Raw genomic sequence first — 22,742 nt, 5'->3', positions numbered from 1 at the left:
TCAATAAAAGCTAGTCCCCACTCAGGTCCGTCATCTGTTAAAAATATAAGGGACTTCCAAGTTACTGGTAGCAGAAAGGCTCTGGAAAAGCAAAATGACCCTTGCCCCCCAAAAGAAATTCAGAAAATTTTGTGCTCCCAAATCCAAATGCCTATTCTACAATAATTTGTTCTCCAATTGTCAAATAGCGCTCCGTCCCCCCCAGATCTCGCCGTACGGCTGAGCAGTACGATACAGCCACATATGGGGTATTGCCACTTTTAGAAGAAATTGTGTGACACATTTCGGCACCATTTTTACCCATTGCCTTGTGTGAAAATATAAAATCTGAGGGTAAAACATTTTTTTGTGGTAAAAATATAATTATGCTTTTTTCACTGCCCAATGGTATAAATTTAAAAATTTAAAAATACTCACTACTTCCCTAGATGAATTCCTTGACAGGTGTAGTTTACAAAATGGGGTCACTTGTGGCGGTTTCTGCTGTTTTGGCATGTCAGCGACTCGTCAAATGTGACATGGCGTCTGCTGCCTATCCCAGCCAACATAGCGCTCCTTTCTCTTCCGAACCCTGCCGTACACCAAAGCAGTGGTTTTCCCCCACATATGGGGTATCGGCGTACACAGGAGAAATTGTACAACAAATTTCATCGTGCAATTTATCCTGTTACCCTTATGATAATGCAAAATTAGGGAATGAAAAACATTTTTTATGGGAAAAATGTGAAAATTTTATTTTTACGGCTCAATATTATAAACTTCTGTGAAGCAGCTGGGGGTGCAAGGTGCTCACCACACATCTAGATAAGTTCCCTAAGGGGTCTAGTTTCCAAAATGGTGGCACTTGTGGGGGGTTTCCACTGTTTAGGCACATTAGGGGCTCCCCAAATGCGACATGGCGTCTGCTAATTAGTCAAACAAATTTTACATTCAAAAAGTCAAATGGCGCTCCTTCCCTTTCAAACCCTGCCATGCGCCCAAACAGTAATTTGCCTCCACATATGGGGTATCAGCGTGTTCAGGAGAAATTGCACAACAAATTTCATGGTGCAATTTATCCTATTACCCTTATGATAATGCAAAATTAAGGGATGAAAAACGGTTTTGTGGGAAAAATGTGAAAATTTTATTTTTACGGCTCAATATTATAAACTTCTGTGAAGCAGCTGGGGGTGCAAGGTGCTCACCACACATCTAGATAAGTTCCCTAAGGGGTCTAGTTTCCAAAATGGTGGCACTTGTGGGGGGTTTCCACTGTTTAGGCACATTAGGGGCTCCCCAAATGTGACATGGCGTCCGCTAATTATTCAAACAAATTTTACATTCAAAAAGTCAAATGGCGCTCCTTCCCTTTCAAACCCTGCCATGTGCCCAAACAGTAATTTGCCTCCACATATGGGGTATCGGCGTGTTCAGGAGAAATTGCACAACAAATTTCATGGTGCAATTTATCCTGTTACCCTTATGATAATACAAAATTAAGGGATGAAAAACGGTTTTGTGGGAAAAATGTGAAAATTTTATTTTTACAGTTCAATATTATAAACTTCTGTGAAGCACCTTGGGGTTCAAGGTGCTCACCACACATCTAGATAAGTTCCCTAAGGGGTCTAGTTTCCAAAATGGGGTCACTTGTGGGGGGTTTCCACTGTTTAGGCACATCAGGAGCTCTCCAAACGCAACATGGCGTCTGCTAATTATTCAGACAAATTTTACATTCAAAAAGTCTAATGGCGCTCCTTCCCTTCCGAACCCTGCCGTGCGCCCAAACAGTGGTTTTCCCTCACATATGGGGTATCAGCACGCTCAAGAGAAATTGCACAAAAAAATTTGGGGTCCATTTTTTCCTGTTACCCCTGTGAAAATAAAAAAAATTGGGTCTAAAGTAACATTTTTGTGAAAAAAGTTAAATGTTAATTTTTTTCTTCCACATTCCAAAAATTCCTGTGAAGCACCTGAAGGGTTAATAAAGTTCTTGAATGTGGTTTTGAGCACCTTGAGGGGTGCAGTTTTTAGAATGGTGTCACTTTTGGGTATTTTCTGTCATAAAGACCCCTCAAAGTGACTTCAAATATGATGTGGTCCCTAAAAAAATGTTTTTGTAAATTTTGTTGGAAAAATGAGAAATCGCTAGTCAACTTTTAACCCTTATAGCTCCCTAACAAAAAAAAATTTTGGTTCCAAAATTGTGCTGATGTAAAGTAGACATGTGGGAAATGTTATTTATTAACTATTTTGTGTGACATATCTCTCTGATTTAAGGGCATGAAAATTCAAAGTTTGAAAATTGCAAAATTTTTGCCAAATTTCCAATTTTTTCACAAATAAATGCAAGTTATATCAAAGAAATTTTACCACTATCATGAAGTACAATATGTCATGAAAAAAAAACCTCAGAATCAGGGGAATACGTTGAAGCGTTCCAGAGTAATTACTTCATAAACTGACAGTGGTCAGAATTGAAAAAATTGGCCCGGTCACGAAGGCAAAAACAGGCTCTGGCGCGAAGTGGTTAATTGGGAAGTCCTCTGACAGTCAATATCTGCTATTGCCACATTTCTGTTAATTTAGTTTTTTTTTTTTATTAGGGTTTAGTCACTTTTTAATTGTTGGTCTGTGTTTTACTATTTACTATATTCCTATTATGAGTAATCTATCTATTTATTCCAGTAAACCGGTAATAAAATGTTGTACTCTAAACAAAATTGCCTTCCGTATATTTGTATTTTGTATTGTGGGGGATGGGGGAGGATTGTAGCCTGCATTTGTTCCCATGTGAATCTCATCTAAATTATGACAGGCGTTACAGTATTTCAATTTTGTACCATTAAAGTAATCACTGGTTAATGTGAATCCACCACCCGCTCAATATAAGGTTTCCCTATCAACCACTGCAACAGTCATTTACAATCGCAAGTTGATATTCTTGCTAAAGGAAATCTGTCAGTAGGATCAGCTCTCATAAGCAGTCTACATGGGCATGCAAGTCACTTACCCCTGAGGAAGACATACTGTCGATACGCGTGGGGTTCACTTTTTTCTCCTTATATGTATTTTCTGTCTATTTGAAGGGTGGCTACTTATGGATTGTTAAGTATTTTTTCTGTGATGCCCTTTGTCTATATGGATCATCATAATCAGTTGTGATTTATTTATTTATTGGCTTTTGCACTCCCTCCTATTTGTGTTTTTATTTTTCTTATATGAAATTGCACACTCATTGTTTGATACTGCTTTGCGGTTGATTATTGTGATCCTATCATTTGTTTGATATTTAAGGGCAATCTAGAGACTATTATTGTAGTCTGTGGCAACTCCCATTTAATTATTTATATATAGCCGGGTCTTGGTGAAGTTCCATGTCAGCCTTATCTGGCAGCCTTTGGTCTGTACCTTATGGTTTTTAAATGTTGTTAATGCGTTTGTTACATGTTTAATAATCAACAATAAAATTATTAATTTTATTTTGGCGATACTTGTTATATGCATACTTCCTTTTTCTTGCTTTGCCATTATGTATATTTGGTATGCATTAGGGTAGATCCCGATTAAATTTATGGTGGCGCCCGTATCTCCCAATAATTTATGCCCAGACTATTTCTATCGTTCTGTCTCTAACATATCAGATTTTCATTCACTTATTGCGGCTTGAATTAAAGACTTGAAGATATTCTTAAATTAAAAATGACAAACTAAACAGATAGTGATATCACTACAAATAGGATGCATTTAATATTTTCACCAGTTTTGAAATACTTAATTATTAATCCCTACATTTTGCTAGGCTTTTTTGCACTATTTTCTTTTGCAAATGATCTTAGCTGCTTGAAAAACTGATAAAAAATTTTGATTAATTTTTCGAGCTGTCAACTTAAATCTTACTATATCTATAAATAAAAATGAAAATGTTTGTTTGTTCAAAATCTTAATTCTCCTTAAGTTCTTCATCGATTGCTTTGACATTTTGACACAATGCTGCATTCATATACATGCATGTTTTTATATAACTTCAATGTTTTTATATACCAGCTGTTGGACGTAAAAGCAACAGCAAGAGGGGGGTGTTATGAGTTCAGTCCCAGGCTGACTCTCTCTGGCCACCCGGCATTCTCCCCACCCTTAGTGACATCTCATTCATAAACCCTTCTCCCTCTCCTTCATTCGCCCCAGCCACTGCCTGTGCTCTGCTCCTTTCGTGTTCCCCATGGGGGTTGAGGGGAAGGGGAATGACGAGGCCGTCTGTTCGAGGCTGAAAGACACTGCTGCTCATCACCACCACAGCCTGAGAGGCGGCCACCTCTGCTCTCGGTCACCGCTGCTGCTGCGGCTTCTTCTTGTCCGGCAGGTGAGTCTTATTTCCAACTGCGCAACAAGCAGGGGAGGGAGAGAAGGAGAGAGGAAGGCTGCATGGAGAGGTGCAGGCCATGGCCTCCGCTCTGGGCACTTAGCTGGGCCCGAGCCTCGCAGCAGTGGGCGGATAGCGAGCGAGTGCAAATCCCACTGCGCCAACGGCGGGAACGGCGCTGTGATCTGGCCGGTACCGGCCCGGGACATGTCAAGCGGATCACCCCCTCCTCCTCTGCCGCCTGCCTTCATCTCTGTGCCCCCTCCTGTCACATTCCCTCTGTACTAGGAAATTGCATAACTAGCAATCCCTGACATGACCAGCTCCGTTGTAACACCTGACAGCAAGTACCGACCTCTTTAATGACCTGTGCAGAGTACAGACCTGCAGGGGTCACAGGGTACAGGCTGCCACCATGCCTGCCTGATGGGCACAACTACCAACAGTGCCAGCATTGCCCCATCTGATATATACATATATCTATATAAATAAAAATGTAAGTATATATTGCAATTCCCAATTCGATTAGCGTTTGCAATCACCATCAACAAAGCTCGAGCCTCTTCTTTAGAATTGTGCAGTTTAAATCTAGACACGGATTGTTTCTCACATGGACAATTATATGTTGCGTGTTCTAGAGTCGGCAAACCAGACAATATCTATATCTACACAGACAATGGAACAAAAGATAATGTATACCCAGAAGTATTGTGAAATTAAATATTTTACAAACGTGCGCTCTCTCTTTTCTTTCTCTTCCATTTAACCAGACTGAGCCACAGCAACGCGTGGCCGGGTTCAGCTAGTAATAAATAAAATCATAATGGATCCTACAAAAATATAGGGCTTTGTTCACATCACGTTAATGGCCTCTGTCTGAATTTTGTGCTAGGAAAAGCTCTCGACATGTATATCTGACAGATGCCGGAGAGTGGCATCCATCCCTTAAAGACTCAAATGTAAACTTTATTTTTTTCACTATATCAAAGTGTACTAGCCTCATGGAGGCCACAAAGACACTCTTTTGTCATCTGTCAGGTTAATAGACATTATTGAAATGCTTAGTGTACTTCAGGAGCTTCTTTGTTTTACGCAATCTAGTTTTCTTTGATATCAGTTTTAGGCTCATTAAAATGTTTACATGTCCAATACAGGTGTCATACATTTCATGAAACAAAAAAATATTTAATCTACAATTATTTTCTGCAACACCTCAGCTCTTACCTTACTGGAGTGTGGTCCGGGCAGCAGGAGTTTTAGGGCCTGCCGTTTCAGTTCTACCAAACGTGCATTGCAGTTCTCACACCACACACCCCTGTCCGATCCAGGAGATGATCCACCTCCACTCCCAGAACCTGGAGATCCTGTGCCAAATCCTGGAGATCCTCCTAATGATCCTGGGGAACTGTTTCCAATCCCAGGGGATGCGGGTCCAGGAGAACCAGAGAAGGAGCCAGGAGAAGATGTACCAGAGCCTGGAGAAGGTGTCCCAGAAGACCCTGGTATGGACCCTGCACCTTCAGGTGCAGGCCTGCTTCCAGCACGGGACTCCTCATAGGCTTTCCTATACCAGCTTTCTGGAGAGAAGGGCGTTGTTTTCGTAGGGGAGCAGACCTCATTGACCTAAAAGAAAGAAAAAAATAGTTCTATTTGTGAAAAATTTGACAAAGTTTCCAAAAATGAATTACCTATCTTAAGTATAATTAGTTTTTAATAAACTATAAGCGTGATGACTTCACTACTATTTTTTAGGCAGAAATGGTGCACCCTGATGGAATTCTGACATACCTTATTCTATTCAGTGGGATCTATCAGGCGCTGTTTCTGTCTCTTATTAGGTGGATTGGTTAACTACATGAAATCCATTTTTCAGTTATTATAAACAAAAGAGGGAATTCCTGAAGAAGATTATACACATTAAAATACAACACTTACATAAGGAATATATTTGTCACACTTTTCTTGAAGTCTCTTAAATATAAGATGTATCTAAGTCAGAGTTTATTAATATGCGCTACCAAATTAGTAAGGGAGAAAAATGTGTCCAAATCATGGTTGTGATATTGGGTAAGTGCAATGTTCAGTCTTTTAAAATGAATATGTCACCAGGTTTTTGCCAACTAATCTGAGAACAGCATAATGCAGAGACTGAGACCCTGATTCCAGCGATGTGTCAGTTACTGGGCCTCTTGCTGTAGTTTTGATAAAACCACTGATTTATCAGAAGGAGATTATAATTAAAGGACTAGTAAATGTGCAATTATGTCCTCCATATCCATGAGCTCCGTATAAAATCAACTTCACCACTGATTGGCAGCATTCTGCCTATGCACAGTGTACAGTCATGGCCAAAAGTATTGAGAATGAGACAAATTGTAATTTTTCCAAAGTTTACTGCTTTATTTTTTGTAATGGCAATTTGCATATACTCCTGAATGTCAAAGAGTGATCAGCTTAACAGCAATTACTGTACTTGCAAAGTCAATATTTGCCCAGAAAATGAACTTTAACCCCCAAAACACATTTCAACATCATTGCAGTCCTGCCTTAAAAGGAGCAGCTAACATCGTTTTAGTGATTGATCCATTAACACAGGTGTGGGTGTTGATGAGGACAGGGCTGGCGGTCAATCAGTCATGATTAAGTAAGAATGATATCACTGGACACTTTAAAAGGAGGCTGGTTCTTGGTATCATTGTTTCTCTTCAGTTAACCATGGTTATCTCTAAAGAAACACGTGCAGCCATCATTGCACTGCACAAAAATGGCCTAACAGGGAAGAGTATCGCAGCTACAAAGATTGCACCTCAGTCAACAATCTATCGCATCATCAAGAACTTCAAGGAGAGAGCTTCCATTGTTGTCAAAGAGGCTCCAGGGCGCCGAAGAAAGACCAGCAAGCGCCAGGACCGTATCTTAAAACTGTTTCAGCTGCGGGATCGGACTACCAGCAGTGCCGAGCTTGCTCAGGAATGGCAGCAGGCTGGTGTGAGTGCTTCTGCACGCACTGTGAGGAGGAGACTCTTTGAGCAAGGGCTGGTTTCAAGGAGGGCAGCAAAGACGCCACTTCTCTCCAGAAAAAACATCAGGGACCGACTGATATTCTGCAAAAGGTACAGGGAGTGGACTGCTGAGGACTGGGGCAAAGTCATTTTCTCTGATGAATCCCCTTTTCGATTGTTTGGGACATCTGGAAAACAGCTTATTCGGAGAAGAAGAGGTGAGCGCTACCACCAGTCTTGTCTCATGCCAACTGTAAAGCATCCTGAAACCATTCATGTGTGGGGTTGCTTCTCAGCCAAGGGAATCGGCTCACTCACAGTCTTGCCTAAAAACACAGCCATGAATAAAGAGTGGTACCAGAATGTCCTCCAAGAGCAACTTCTCCCAACCGTCCAAGAGCAGTTTGGCGCCCAACAATGCCTTTTCCAGCATGATGGAGCACCTTGCCATAAAGCAAAGGTGATAACTAAATGGCTCATGGAACAAAACATAGAGATTTTGGGTCCATGGCCTGGAAACTCCCCAGATCTTAATCCCATTGAGAACTTGTGGTCAATCATCAAGAGACGGGTGGACAAACAAAAACCAACAAATTCTGGCAAAATGCAAGCATTGATTATGCAAGAATGGACTGCTATCAGTCAGGATTTGGTCCAAAAGTTGATTGAGAGCATGCCAGGGAGAATTACAGAGGTCTTGAAGAAGAAGGGGCAACACTGCAAATATTGACTTGCTGCATTAACTCATTCTAACTGTCAATATAACCTATTGGTACTCATAATATGATTGCAATTATATTTCTGTATGTGATATAAACATCAGACAAACACTAATAAAAACCGGAGGCCAGCAGATCATGTGAAAATATAATTTTGGTGTCATTCTCAAAACTTTTGGCCATGACTGTACAAAGAAAGCTGCCAATCAGAGGTGTGGGCAGGGACTACTCCAGGAGCCGAGTGTCAGCAATAATGTGGGGTGTCTCCTGCAACCTATTTAAGTTTCAAACTTTACATTTTTATCTTATTATAAACTGTCAAAACATTTTTTATCTTCTGTATAACTGGAAAAAAGTAATCCACCTTGACCAGTACAAGATGGTAATGCCTATTTTCTGTTCCCTGTACCTTCACAGCTATCATGGCAGTATCATACATTTATGATTAGACACAATGGGGCTTATTTATCCAAACTGTCTAATTCATATGCAGTGCAAACTTAGATTAGACAGCCTTAATTTAGACAGTTCATATAGACAATTAGACAGCCAGATTTATCAAAACGGTTCATGCTGTCCGATAACCTGTCTAAATTTCAGACTGTCCAGTCCAATTTTCACAGCACTTATTAATTGGCTTATTTTATACCAGAAATGTACAGCACAATTTTTGCTCCTTTTTCTGTTAAGCTATTTCCTTTCCAGATCGGCCACAGCCCCTTCCAACATGGTCACAACCCCTTGCTGTAAGTCGAAAAAAAGTGTCAACACTACAACATAAATGTTGTGCAAATCATTAGACACAGTCTTTTTGTGCAAATGACAACAGCATTTTAGTGCATTTAGCTTGAAAAATATGCTCCATCATTCCTCATTTCTGTGTCAGTCATCTCACACAACATTTATCATAAAAAACACAATAGCATAGCAACTAGCCACCACCATCGCATCTACTTAGATGAAAACCCCACTATCACGCAAGGTGAGGGAAGGAACAAGTGTACAACGACGGTAAGAGGGGGAAGGGACCCCAACAACTAGGGAAAGGGGGAGTGGAGACCCCTAGGCAGATCTAATATCACCCTGACTACCCTATTGTCCCTATATAGGTTCCGCACCTATCGCCGTCGCCTAAACCTAATCCCTGAATGTCCCTAGAGCTTGGCCCTAGGTAGGCAGGGGACGGGGTGAACACTAGTCAGGCCCTACTGTAACTAAAGACAACAAGGTAAACAAACAAAGGGGATACACTTAGCTTGAGAACACACCCGAGAGATAACGCCAACTGTCCACCAAGGGAAGTCCAAGAATAAACTAGCCGACAACTAGTACTCCAGGCATGGACAGAGGAACATAGAACTATCACCGGTGACTCACTGGAGACACTGAGAGTTTTTTCACACGTGGTCAAAATTGTTGGTACCCCTCTTTTAATGAAAGAAAAACCCACAATGGTCACAGAAATAACTTGAATCTGACAAAAGTAATAATAAATTAAAAATCTATGAAAATGAACAAATGACAGTCAGACATTGCTTTTCAACCCTGCTTCCACAGAATTAAAAAAAAAATTAAACTCATGAAATAATCCTGGACAGAAATGATGGTACCTCTGAAAATAATGTGACAAAAGGGACATGTTAAATCAAGTTGTGTCCACTAATTAGCATCACAGGTGCCTACAATCTTGTAATCAGTCAGTGGGCCTGTATATAGGGCTACAGATACTCACTGTGCTGTTTGGTGACATGGTGTGTAGCACACTCAACATGGACCAGAGGAAGCAAAGGAAAGAGTTGTCTCAGGAGATTAGAAAGAAAATTATAGACAAGCATGTTAAAGGTAAAGGTTATAAGACCATCTCCAAGCAGCTTGATGTCCCTGTGACTACAGTTGCACATATTATTCAGAAATTTAAGATCCATGGGACTGTAGCCAACTTCCCTGGATGTGGCTGCAGGAGGAAAATTGATGACAAATCAAAGAGACGGATAATACGAATGCTAACAAAAGAGCCCAGGATAACTTCTAAAGAGATTAAAGGTGAACTTCAAGCTCAAGGAACATCAGTGTCAGATCACACCATCCGTCGTTGTTTGATCCAAAGTGGACTTCATGGGAGATGACCAAGGAGAACACCACTGTTTAAAAAAAATCATAAAAATGCCAGACTGGAATTTGCCAAACTACATGTTGACAAGCCACGAAGCTTCTGGGAGAATGTTCTATGGACAGATGAGACAGAAATGGAAGTTTTTGGCAAGGCACATCAGCTCTATGTTCACAGACGGAAAAATGAAGCATATCAAGAAAAGAACACTGTCCCTACTGTGAAACATGGAGGAGGCTCTGTTATGTTCTGGGGCTGCTTTGCTGCATCTGGCACAGGTTGTCTTGAATCTGTGCAGGGTACAATGAAATCTCAAGACTATCAAGGGATTCTAGAGAGAAGTGTGCTGCCCAGTGACAGAAAACTTGGTCTCCGTCGCAGGTCATGGGTCTTGCAACAGGATAATGACCCAAAAACAAACAACTAAAAACACCCAAGAATGGCTAAGAGAAAAACATTGGACTATTCTGAAGTGGTCTTCTATGAGCCCTGACCTAAATCCTATTGACCATTTTTGGAAAGAGTTGAAACATGCCGTCTGGAAAAGGCAACCTTCAAACACGAGATAACAGGAGCAGTTTGCTCATAAGGAGTGGGCTAAAATACCTGTTGAGAGGTGCAGAAGTCTCATTGACAGTTACAGGAATCATTTGTGTGCAGTGATTGCCTCAAAAGGTTGGTTCCACAAAATATTAAGTTAAGAGTACCATCAATTCTGTCCAAGAGTTTAATTTTTAAAAAATTCTGTGGAAGCAGGGTTGAAAAGCAATGTCTGACTTTCATTTGCTCATTTTCATAGATTTTTAATTTATTATTACTTTTGTCAGATTCAAGTTATTTCTGTGACCATTGTGGGTTTTTCTTTCATTAAATGAGGGGTACCAACAATTTTGACCACGTGTGTAACTACCAAGCAAGGGTGTGTCAATTAGCAGCAGAAGGTAGAGGTCGCTGCTGGGTCCTAAATAAAGAAGGATATCACTACACTACAGAGATGAGGGGATCAATAAGGCGTCTGCAATGCCAAGTGCAGTGACCTTCTACAGCTGGATCCAGAGCGACTGTATGTCACACTTGATACACCCGTAACACCGACCACGTTTACCTGGTATCTCACACGAGCAACATACCATAATAATATACAGTACAGACCAAAAGTTTGGACACACCTTCTCATTTAAAGATTTTTCTGTATTTTCATGACTATGAACATTGTACATTCACACTGAAGGCATCAAAACTATTAATTAAAACATGTGGAATTATATACTTAACAAAAAAGTGTGAAACAACTGAAAATATGACTTATATTCTAGGTTCTTCAAAGTAGCCACCTTTTGCTTTGATGACTGTTTTGCACACTCTTGGCATTCTCTTGATGAGCTTCAAGAGGTAGTCACCAGAAATGGTCTTCCAATAATCTTGAAGGAGTTCCCAGAGATGCTTAGCACTTGTTAGCCCTTTTGCCTTCACTCTGCGGTCCAGCTCACTCCAAACCATCTCGATTGGGTTCAGGTCTGGTGACTGTGGAGGCCAGGTCATCTGGCGTAGCACCCCATCACTCTCCTTCTTGGTCAAATAGCCCTTACACAGCCTGGAGGTGAGTTTGGGGTTATTGTCCTGTTGAAAAATAAATGATGGTCCAACTAAACGCAAACCAGATGGAATAGCATGCCGCTGCAATATGCTGTGGTAGCCATGCTGGTTCAGTATGCCTTCAATTTTGAATAAATCCCCAACAGTGTCACCAGTAAAGCACCCCCACACCTCCTCCTCCATGCTTCACGGTGGGAACCAGGCATGTAGAATCCATCCGTTCACCTTTTCTGCATCGCACAAAGACACGGTGGTTGGAACCAAAGATCTCAAATTTGGACTCATCAGACCAAAGCACAGATTTCCACTCGTCTAATGTCCATTCCTTGTGTTCTTTAGCCCAAACAAGTCTCTTCTGCTTGTTGCCTGTCCTTAGCAGTGGTTTCCTAGCAGCTATTTTAACATGAAGGCCTGCTGCACAAAGTCTCCTCTTAACAGTTGTTGTAGAGATGTGTCTGTTGCTAGAACTCTGTGTGGCATTGACCTGGTCTCTAATCTGAGCTGCTGTTAACCTGCGATTTCTGAGGCTGGTGACTCGGATAAACTTATCCTCAGAAGCAGAGGTGACTCTTGGTCTTCCTTTACTGGGGCGGTCCTCATGTGAGCCAGTTTCTTTGTAGCGCTTGATGGTTTTTGCAACTGCACTTGGGGACACTTTCAAAGTTTTCCCAATTTTTCAGACTGACTGACCTTCATTTCTTAAAGTAATGATGGCCACTCGTTTTTCTTTACTTAGCTGCTTTTTTCTTGCCATAATACAAATTCTAATAGTCTATTCAGTAGGACTATCTGCTGTGTATCCACCTGACTTCTGCACAGCACAACTGATGGTCCCAACCCCATTTATAAGGCAAGAAATCTCACTTATTAAACCTGACAGTGAAGTGAAAACCATTTCCGGTGACTACCTCTTGAAGCTCATCAAGAGAATGCCAAGAGTGTGCAAAGCAGTCATCAAAGCAAAAGGTGGCTACTTTGAAGAACCTAGAATATAAGACATATTTTCAGTTGTTTCACACTTTTTTGTTAAGTATATAATTCCACATGTGTTAATTCATAGTTTTGATGCCTTCAGTGTGAATGTACAATTTTCATAGTCATGAAAATACAGAAAAATCTTTAAATGAGAAGGTGTGTCCAAACTTTTGGTCTGTACTGTATACCAAAAATGTCACAGTGAACGGACCATCCACAAGAAGTCAAATACTGACTGAAATGTGATGTTTCATTTCTTTACAACCATTGTGTGTGGTCATGTATGGTTTGAGTCTATAACTCAAAAGTACTGTCAGATGGCTAATTTGTTGCTCATGTGTAGAGATGTGTGAACCCAAACAGAAATGTCACTGTTCGGGTCTAAGTGCCGAACACAGACTTTCTCCTGAAATCCGGTGCAGGGTTCAGGGTAAGTCCGTGGTGGCGCGGACAGCATCAGAAAGAGGAAGAAGTACACGCCCCCAGAAAAATCTCTCTGGTAATACCAATGTGGACTTAAAAAAAAGCTGTTTAGGTGCCTAATACTTTGATCCATAATATCTCTTCAATAGAAAGACAAAAAAAAAAAAAAAAAGTTTTTATTTTACATCATGTGTCCAGTTTAACATGAAAAATGTAGTGAAAGTTCATCTTCCGTTTTAAGCTTAGTCTTGATGTAGACTTGGTTGAGGCTGTGATAATTAATTATTCTAAAGTAATGAGTTCTGAGAGTGCACTTGGAATCAATGAGTGTAGAGATAATTTGTTGTAAAAAACAAAAATATTTATTTTTCTGCTCTGCATCGCCTATTACATCATGTATCCGGTAAATGTGAAATTTTGGGAAAAGATCCTCATTAAGTACAGTCTTTGAAAGAAGAACTTTTGAGGTACGTTGAACTTACATGATTACACAATGGAACTGTAAAGAGTGCACAAATACACTGATCAGCAATAACATCTAGGCCTCACTCAGACATCTACACGGACAGAACATGTATATTATAATATAACATATAATATAACCCATTATAATCTATGAAGTGGTTTACATGTCCATGTTATTTCCAGGGCATTTTAGTCCTCAAAAAATCATGGAGACATGTCCGACTTTGAACCAAGTCACGGATTAAAATTTCACATACAATTCTATGGGTCTGTGAAAATTACCCACAGTACACAGATGGCATCATGTGCTGTACTTGATCAACATTGTAATAAAAAACTATGCTATTTATTTTATCATATTAGAAAATCACTAAGAGATACACTGATGGCAAAGGCTGATACACAGCCAAACTCTGATGAAAATAGGATCAAAAACACTGACGAAACGCAAACCATTTTTTGGCATACCAGAATATTCATGACATCAAAATGAGGCCTTAGGGTGACCTGGTATGGTGACCAAACTGAGCATGGGGAGGCACCATCACAACACAAAACTGCACCGGTAATTAGCCGCTACTAGTTTGTGATTGCGGCAACCACTGTTCCCTGCAACATCAAGTGATTGTTTAAGGAGCAAATTGACACTGCCGTAGCCACAGATTATAGCATGTACAGTGACATCTGTCCGGGCAGAACAAACAGTCAGTTCTTGAAGTTGACAAATCTGGGAAACTGAAAGTCTGCAAAACAGTCGGAGTATCTTCAAAATAGTAGGTTTTGTTATTACTTACCAAAATTGACCAAGGAAGGACAACTAGTAAACTGAGGAGAAGGTCAGTGATGCACCAGGGGAACGAAGGATAGCACATCTGATCAATCCTCTTTTTTTAACACCAAGCATAGTTGTCAACTTTTCTGGGAATGCTAAAGTCCCACCTCCAACCAACCCGGGAATGTTCCCAACCCTGTGCACCCCAGAATGCTCACTTTTGGGTGACGTTTACATAAATCCATGTCCCTTTTTGGCTCTGGCGTTCTGTGAAACCGGGGCAGTTGGAAACTATGCACCACATAGATAGCCAGCTTTATGTCTCATACCTGGGAGAGTTTGTAGCATGATGCATTAATTCATAACCTACCAGAGAGCATCTGGTGCCTCCTGTGAAGTAGATTAGATACTGTCTCCTGTGAATTATCCAACGTTTGATAAAAAATGATGTGATATGAAACATTTATTGATTATGCCTGAGTAATAGTACCAAGTAAATACTGCTACATGAGGAAAAACCGTCAACTATTACCATTGTGTAAATTACCTGACATTTCCTACCATTACTAACCGGACATCAGTAGTTTTGATATAATTGCTAGATGACATCAGGGAACCTTGAGCAGGGACAAAAGTGTAGTTATTTAGAGATGAGGAAAGAAAACTTGGCTCTGATTGCTTTATAGCGTTCTGGCAAATCATATAAGCGCCCCCCACTGACGTCACGCTGTAACACGACTGGCTCTTCAAACAAACAGCAATCAGAGTTACCATGCTCTTTTATGAGCTGGGCTGCTGTGAGCAGCTACATATGGTTCTTAGTGGTCTTCAAAAGATCTCAACTTCTAATGAGATCTGAAGGCTGCAATACAGAATTACACATTGCTGGCATACTGACTGGTGTAGCAACAGTTTCCTAGAGAAAACTTCTGCAGCCTCATACTAGGTATACTACGCTGCAGTAGGTCCTGCATAACCAAATACTACCTACATGATCACACCTTCCTTAGGATGGTTGGGCACAGTTCCCCCCTGTATTTTAGCCAGGCTGTCAGGCGCCCTTATGTGTGGAGTTAGACTGGAATCAATGCCTCTATGTAAGAATACCTCCATACATACAATCTGATGGAGCATGGCATTTTTTTCTGACTGATTGTAGCTTATATGGGCTCTATATTATGACTGTACTGGAGGTTGCACAGAGCCGGCAGTGCATGATCCAAAATGCAATGATCGCACGCAGAAATGATCCATTATGGATTTTCAGTGAAACCTTTATCAGATATTGATGGCTGCAGATCGGTATTTCTGGCTATATGCAGATTTGTAGATGTATTAGCTGCAACAAAGTTCAATGGAGCTAATCAATGTCTTTTTAGTGTGAGACCCACAGGAACAATGAACATGCACTAAATGAAAAAAATCCATGGAACAGTCTTTATTCCACACTGATTTTTTTTTCCAGAGTATGTAATGGGGCATAAAAAAACCCATTTGCGTACATTGCCAGTGAAATTTCAGCAGATTCCATTAAAATTTAGGTACAGAATCCTTCATGTCTAAACATGGCTGTACAGTCAGGTGGTGTAAAGATGGGTCACACTTATTTATTGTATTAGCTGATGAAGGTACTGTAGCTTTTCGTCTTTCATTCTGGCAGAATTATCTTGTCAGTATTTTGTGGCTACATTTAGGGGCTGCCCAGACGGCAAAGGATTATTCACAATGGACGACCCACAGTCGTAAATGACTAGCGATTGGCTACGTATGTTTAGATAGGCTAGCTGCACTTCCGATGCACACAGAACAATCTTTAAAATTCATTCTATGAGCATATACTATCATTGTTCTCAGCAAGCTTAAAGGGGTTGTCCACTATTGGGAATCGCTTGATTAATTACTTCAGTGCTCCATATGAAATAAAAACAATTGACACACACCTGCAGTGGGCTTGGACTGGCCCACAGGAGAACAGGAGAATCCTCCGGTGGGCCACCACCCTCTTATATGAGCAGTACTTGGCACAATATACTTGAATCAATGTGTACAGACAAAGGCAGCATCTTATTCATTTAACAATCCACCCAGTACATTGTTATATAAATTTGTGATTGAGGATAATGTAATATTTGTATGTAGCTGAAAATTGGGGCCCTGGAGTTAGTTACTGGTGGGTCCTTGGCACCCCAGTCTAACGCTGAGTGGAGCGGTTCCTCTAGTGTAGGCATTGCCATTCTTGGAGAGTCATGTGACATTGTTGTGTCACATGACTCCTATAGCCAGTCACTACTGGAAAAGCCCTTTAAAAACCACTTAACTCAATGATCAGGCGTTTAGCTCGTTTGTCGGGTGATCGGTAACCTGTTGACACTGCAAATTGGGAATGAACGTTCCTAAGAACCCTCGTTTCTAATAATCGTGCAAGGTAAATGTACTTTTACCATTTTATCAATAAAGAACCTTTTGACCTTTTTTTTTTGCTAAAATCAGATATGTCTTCATTTTGCTATCATGATCTGAGCAGTCAAGTGTCAGGGCTTGTACTAATAGGAGTTAATCCGCTCAAGGTAATTATACTGTGAAGAATAATTATACTGGGAAAAAGATTCTGTAAAGAATTGGGAATGCATAATATTTCTATAGAACCTTCTCTGACCATTATCCAAATAACAAAGCGATGAGACAGGACGGAGGTATAAAATATATTGGCAGCAAGTAGTGTGAGTTGCCTATCAAAAGAAAGGAGGCACTTGCCTATTATGTGGCTAAAGCTAATATAATTTTATTATTGGAGTCACTCTCTTTAAAAGTGGGATTGTAACCAATAATAAGCTGCAGTAAAGCCATGAAGGTTTCTGTGACTAACACTACAGAATATTACGATCCATTGACTAACACTAATTGTTTACCATAACCTGGATTCATATCATTATGAAGAGAACAAACAGATGAGAAAATGATCAGAAATGGAGCCTTTGATTGGAAATATACTTATGTTTAGCTGTTATGTTAGTTCCATGATCGTCTCTTGTATATAATGACTTTATTTTGATAGTACTGCATCGTAAAATAATAATCTTTGGGGCCGCTCAGGAATTTGTATCTTACAATGTTACCCTTCAGGACGGGCTGGAGCTAGTTACGGTGGTTTATGTTCTGATAACGCATTCTGAAATTAAAACGCAATTGTCTATCATCCTTTATACAGAGTTACCCTCAAGAGAACAGGATCAGAAAGGCAAATCCCACACCTACATCCAGTAATTCATCTGGAGATTTAAGCCCCTTTTTAGTTTACAAAGCAGTGCCACTGTTTAGCACTTTTTTGGGAATTCTAATAGTTCAGAGAAGTTCCTGTTGTGAATGAGTTATTGTGGATTGCAGAATTTGATGATTCCAGAAATTGGGAAACAGATGGCGTACCAATGCTTGCTGTGGGTAAACCCATTGAAATTACTGATTTAATTTGCGATTTCATGGTTAAAATTACAGAGTTAAGGGGGCATGGCAGTGGTAAGAGCACTGGAAGAAGGGGTGCAATTCCATGTATAAATATATAGAACTATTGTAACCAAGTCTGTCCTATGCTGTGGTATTACAGAGCTTGATGCTCATGTATGATCTCTCTCTATACGGCTGAGTAGAGCCTCCTCTCTGCTATGGCTACAGATGTTTAGATTGCACCTCAGCTGTGATATGCTTAGGTAACACAGGATAAAGACAAAGGAAATGGAGCAGTGAGCGGTGATCTTCAGTGCGGCATCGGTCTGGATCACAATCTGGCAAGAAGACAAGAATGATACTAAAACTCTGTGCCATAGTGGATAAAAATCTCTAGTGACTTGGCTGTGATGTGATTACAGACTGGCACATTTTAATGTACTGAATAGTACCCTACAAAGATCTATGCAGATCATAAGAGTTTCAGAAGGCACAAGCTGCAGACATGTGGATTTTATGTTCCTTTCTCCATCACACGCACTGCTATAGCCATCTGTATCCTGGTGGAGCAATGATACACACATCAGACCTACATTGCTTCTCTGAGAGTCTCATGCATTCCTAAATCACGTCACAATGTGCTGTTTGCACAAGGCTATACTCTTCGATTTTAATATGATCACTTCAATAACTCCCTTTAATCCTTGCAATTTAGCTTTCCACCCAAGCTCCCATTCATCAAGAGCAGGGATCCTGCAGGAAAAATAGAGCTCCTCCTCAATGTAGATCATATTCCTCAGATATCCAAACTGTGTAATGTAGTTGCATGAACTGGAGATGAATTCCCTCTTGGCCAGGGATGCCTGGAATAAACGGGTGGTGGAAAAAGGAAAGCCAGTCTTTGTTCTGCTGATCCCCCCATCAGGTTTATTGCATTCTAGGCACGGATGACAATGGCTTTATGGGCAGTATTACAAGGCACATACCGCACACCCTAAATAAACTTAATAATTGCCACAAACACCATCTAGGAATGTCTTGGTTTTTGAAGGGCAAATGCTGCTTCCTGGTTCATTTGGTCTGAGGACAAGTAGCGACACCTCTGACAAAAGCTCATTAAGCTCCATACATTGCCCTCTGTCTGTACAGTAGGTAAGTAACATATATCTCGTCATGATTTTCCCAAGACAGTAATGAGGTGGAAGCATGCCCAAGAGGCTCCTAGCTAGAGAAATTAATCGATCTTGGAATAAATAACGGAGTGCCTAATTTCATCAAAGTTCAATGATATGAAGTTGTTCATGAAAAACCTCCCAAAACCCCCATATGGATATGGAATGTGCCCATATGTCCTTTATATATCACTCATAGCAGTCTCTCTGTATAGACAGTTATCTCTGAGACTACACAGCCACTCGTGTTTATCTGGCATAGCCCTGGTCACAGACAGACATGTCTCCTGTCATACATCACGTCAGGAATGTCTGAAGCCATGACAGCTTTATGTACACACGATATCTCACCACGAACAACAGAGTGTGCGTCCATCAGGACTCCTGTACAGGACAGACATAAGGCATTAGTGTGTATTCACTACTGCTCCAACCATCAATACAGTGTGACTAACATGTCAAATACAGGTGTCAGCAGCACATTAATAAACCATAAATGACTCCGACCCTCGAACGTTAACATTACATAGGCACATTTCTTGCATTATGCCCCAATATATACTGTAGACTGTATGTCTGTATGTATATGTGTGCATATAAATATATATATATATATATATAAATATATATATATATATATATATATATATATATATATATTCAGAGCAGTGCGATGCCAACTGCCTGGTGCAGAAGATGCTGTACCTGTGCATAGATATGTTATATGCCTCCTGCTGGCATATGTGGGCAATGTTTATGATCTGTAAGGTTTTATGTGCCCACTAGTTCGCATATCGCATATATTGGGACACATATTAATGGATTTCTGTGGGATGCTATGTGATGTTATGCGCCCACTGGCCAGAGTATAAGATATACGTCTATGATCAGTCACAGCTTTATACAATACTCTCGGATGTAATGTATCCAATAGCTGGTATATATGGTAACATGATCAATCACACATTAGTGCTTCCAGTGAGATGCAATGTAGCCACTAGTTCGTTGTTTATGCCTATGAGCAGTCACTGTGATGATATGTGCCCACGGGCTGGGCTTTTGTGTGTATATATATATATATATATATATATATATATATATATATATATGTATATATATATAGTGTCATGTGCCCACTGGTTGGCATGTGCAGTTTGGTGGTATTCACCTACCATCAATCACAACAGTGTACCTCTATGTGATGGTGTCCAATGGCTTGTCTATGCAATATCTAAAACTATGATCAGTTACAACAGTACTCCTCTGTATGTTGTGTGCCCTCATGATGCTCAATACCTAGGATCAGTTACATCAGTGCTCCTCTATATGATGTTATGTTCCCACATGAGGATATACACCTATAATCAGACGCATCAGCGCTCCTCTATGTGATGTTATGTGCCCACATGAGGATATACATCTATGATCAGTTACATCAGTGCTCCTCTATATGATGTTATGTTCCTACATGAGGATATACATCTATGATCAGTTACATCAGTGTTCCTCTGTATGATATTGTATGCCCACATGAGGATATATACCTATGATCAGTTACATCAGTGTTCCTCTGTATGATATTGTATGCCCACATGAGGATATACATCTATGATCAGTTACATCAGTGTTCCTCTGTATGATATTGTATGCCCACATGAGGATATACACCTATGATCAGTTACACCAGTGTTCCTCTGTATGATATTGTATGCCCACATGAGGATATATACCTATGATCAGTTACATCAGTGTTCCTCTGTATGATATTGTATGCCCACATGAGGATATACATCTATGATCAGTTACATCAGTGTTCCTCTGTATGATATTGTATGCCCACATGAGGATATACATCTATGATCAGTTACATCAGTGTTCCTCTGTATGATATTGTATGCCCACATGAGGATATACATCTATGATCAGTTACATCAGTGCTCCTCTGTATGATATTGTATGCCCACATGAGGATATACATCTATGATCAGTTACATCAGTGCTCCTCTGTATGATATTGTATGCCCACATGATGATATATACCTATGATCAGTTACATCAGTGCTCCTCTGTATGATATTGTATGCCCACATGAGGATATACATCTGGTATGATCAGTTACATCAGTGTTCCTCTGTATGATATTGTATGCCCACATGATGATATACACCTATGATCAGACACATCAGCGCTCCTCTATGTGATGTTGTGTGCCCACATGAGGATATACATCTGTGATCAATCATAACAGAACCTTGTGTGGTGATATGTATGATGATATATTGGTATGATCAATCACATCCCTGCAGTTCTGGCTGGCACATACAGTATGAAGATCAATCACATTAGTTCTCCATGTGCACACTAGCTGGCATATAGAGTGTGTGTATATATATATATGATATGCTGTATATATATATACCTCTGGTCAATCCCATCCTTGCAGCGCTATGTGATGCTCGGTGCCCACTGGCTGGCATACATGGTGATATATTAGTAGGACCAGTCACACAATAATCCACCTCTGGGAGCTCTGTGCCCACTGCCTGGTGTAGGATGACACTGCCCATGATCGCATTGCCCCTCTCTGCTATATAATCTTACCCCATATTTCCTGCTCCTGGAGGTGACTGGGATCCTCTCTTTATTTCCTGTCACTGAGCTCATGATGAGATGTGATCGGGACAATTTACATCCAAATCTCAGGTAAAGGTGATTGTCTGCACTGGTCGCAGGATCCGGTGTGCAATAATCTAGTCCTTCCAGACGAGCGCGGTCTATGACAGCAGTCCTCACATGAAATCACTGTCCCTGCTGCTGCTGCCACTAATGACCATCGTGCACCTAGCGCAGGAAGGTGGCATCCACAGCTGGCAGTGTGTCCTACACCCGCTCCATGCCAGTAATGCAGCGTGCAGTGCGCTCCCAGCTCCTGTGCCCAGCGATCGCTCCGTGCTGCAGCCGTGTGGCTTGTGGTGAATGACTGGGGAGGGTGAGCGCTCCCTCCTCCCGCCTGGTACAGCCGCGGCTCCCAGCGCACACCTTGACTGACACTCACTGGCGGCAGCGGGGAGGCGCGCGCTGCTCAACTTTCTGATGGACTCAGCTCGTGCAGGACGCTCGTGATGTGCCAGGGACGGGCAGCTGCCTCATACAGGACGCTCGTCATGTGCCAGGGACGGGCAGCCTCATACAGGACGCTCGTCATGTGCCAGGGACGGGCAGCCTCCTACAGGACGCTCGTTATGTGCCAGGGACGGGCAGCCTCATACAGGACGCTCGTTATGTGCCAGGGACGGGCAGCCTCCTACAGGACGCTCGTCATGTGCCAGGGACGGGCAGCCTCATACAGGACGCTCGTTATGTGCCAGGGACGGGCAGCCTCATACAGGACGCTCATTATGTGCCAGGGACGGGCAGCCTCCTACAGGACGCTCGTTATGTGCCAGGGACCGGCCCATAAATGAGGCATTCCTCTATGGCCATGGAGATGGCAGCCTGTTTGATGCCGCTTTAGGAGAGGCCGGGCAGTGCTTGTAATGCAGTCAGCCTGAGGCAGGGAGGCAGGGGCTTAGTGCTGGCTACCTGCTGCCTCCATCACTTTCTCTATTACTGTGTATCTAGAAAACATAGAAAAGCTGATGGAGGAGAAGGAACCATTTACAATTTGGTTGCAGAATCAGAAAGGAGGATTATATAGAAAACGAATGCACAAACATAGGGGG

The 22,742-nt window shown here is 41.2% G+C and overlaps 1 protein-coding gene across 4 annotated transcripts in view; it reads right to left on the bottom strand.

Moving 5' to 3' along the window:
• The window catches only part of KIF26B (kinesin family member 26B), a 607,348-nt gene extending 585,149 nt beyond the window's left edge, over positions 1-22,199 (bottom strand). For 2 of the 4 annotated variants that reach the window (XM_073672797.1, XM_073672799.1), the window contains exons 1-2: positions 21,622-22,197; positions 5,570-5,968 (exon numbers count right to left, since the gene is read on the bottom strand). In XM_073672797.1, the coding sequence (XP_073528898.1) occupies positions 5,570-5,968; positions 21,622-21,684 (462 nt within the window). In that variant the 5' untranslated portion in view covers positions 21,685-22,197. Of the gene's footprint in view, positions 1-5,569; positions 5,969-21,621 lie in introns of all 4 variants that reach the window. The other 2 variants (XM_073672795.1, XM_073672796.1) reach the window with 2 other exon arrangements.
• Between the last annotated feature and the right edge of the window lie 543 nt (positions 22,200-22,742).

Source organism: Phyllobates terribilis, unplaced genomic scaffold (assembly GCF_046119375.1).
Source record: "Phyllobates terribilis strain yellow unplaced genomic scaffold, ASM4611937v1 Scaffold_3__8_contigs__length_932513732, whole genome shotgun sequence".
Classification (NCBI taxonomy): Eukaryota; Metazoa; Chordata; class Amphibia; order Anura; family Dendrobatidae; genus Phyllobates; species Phyllobates terribilis.
This window is presented reverse-complemented; position numbering and strand designations above follow the sequence as displayed.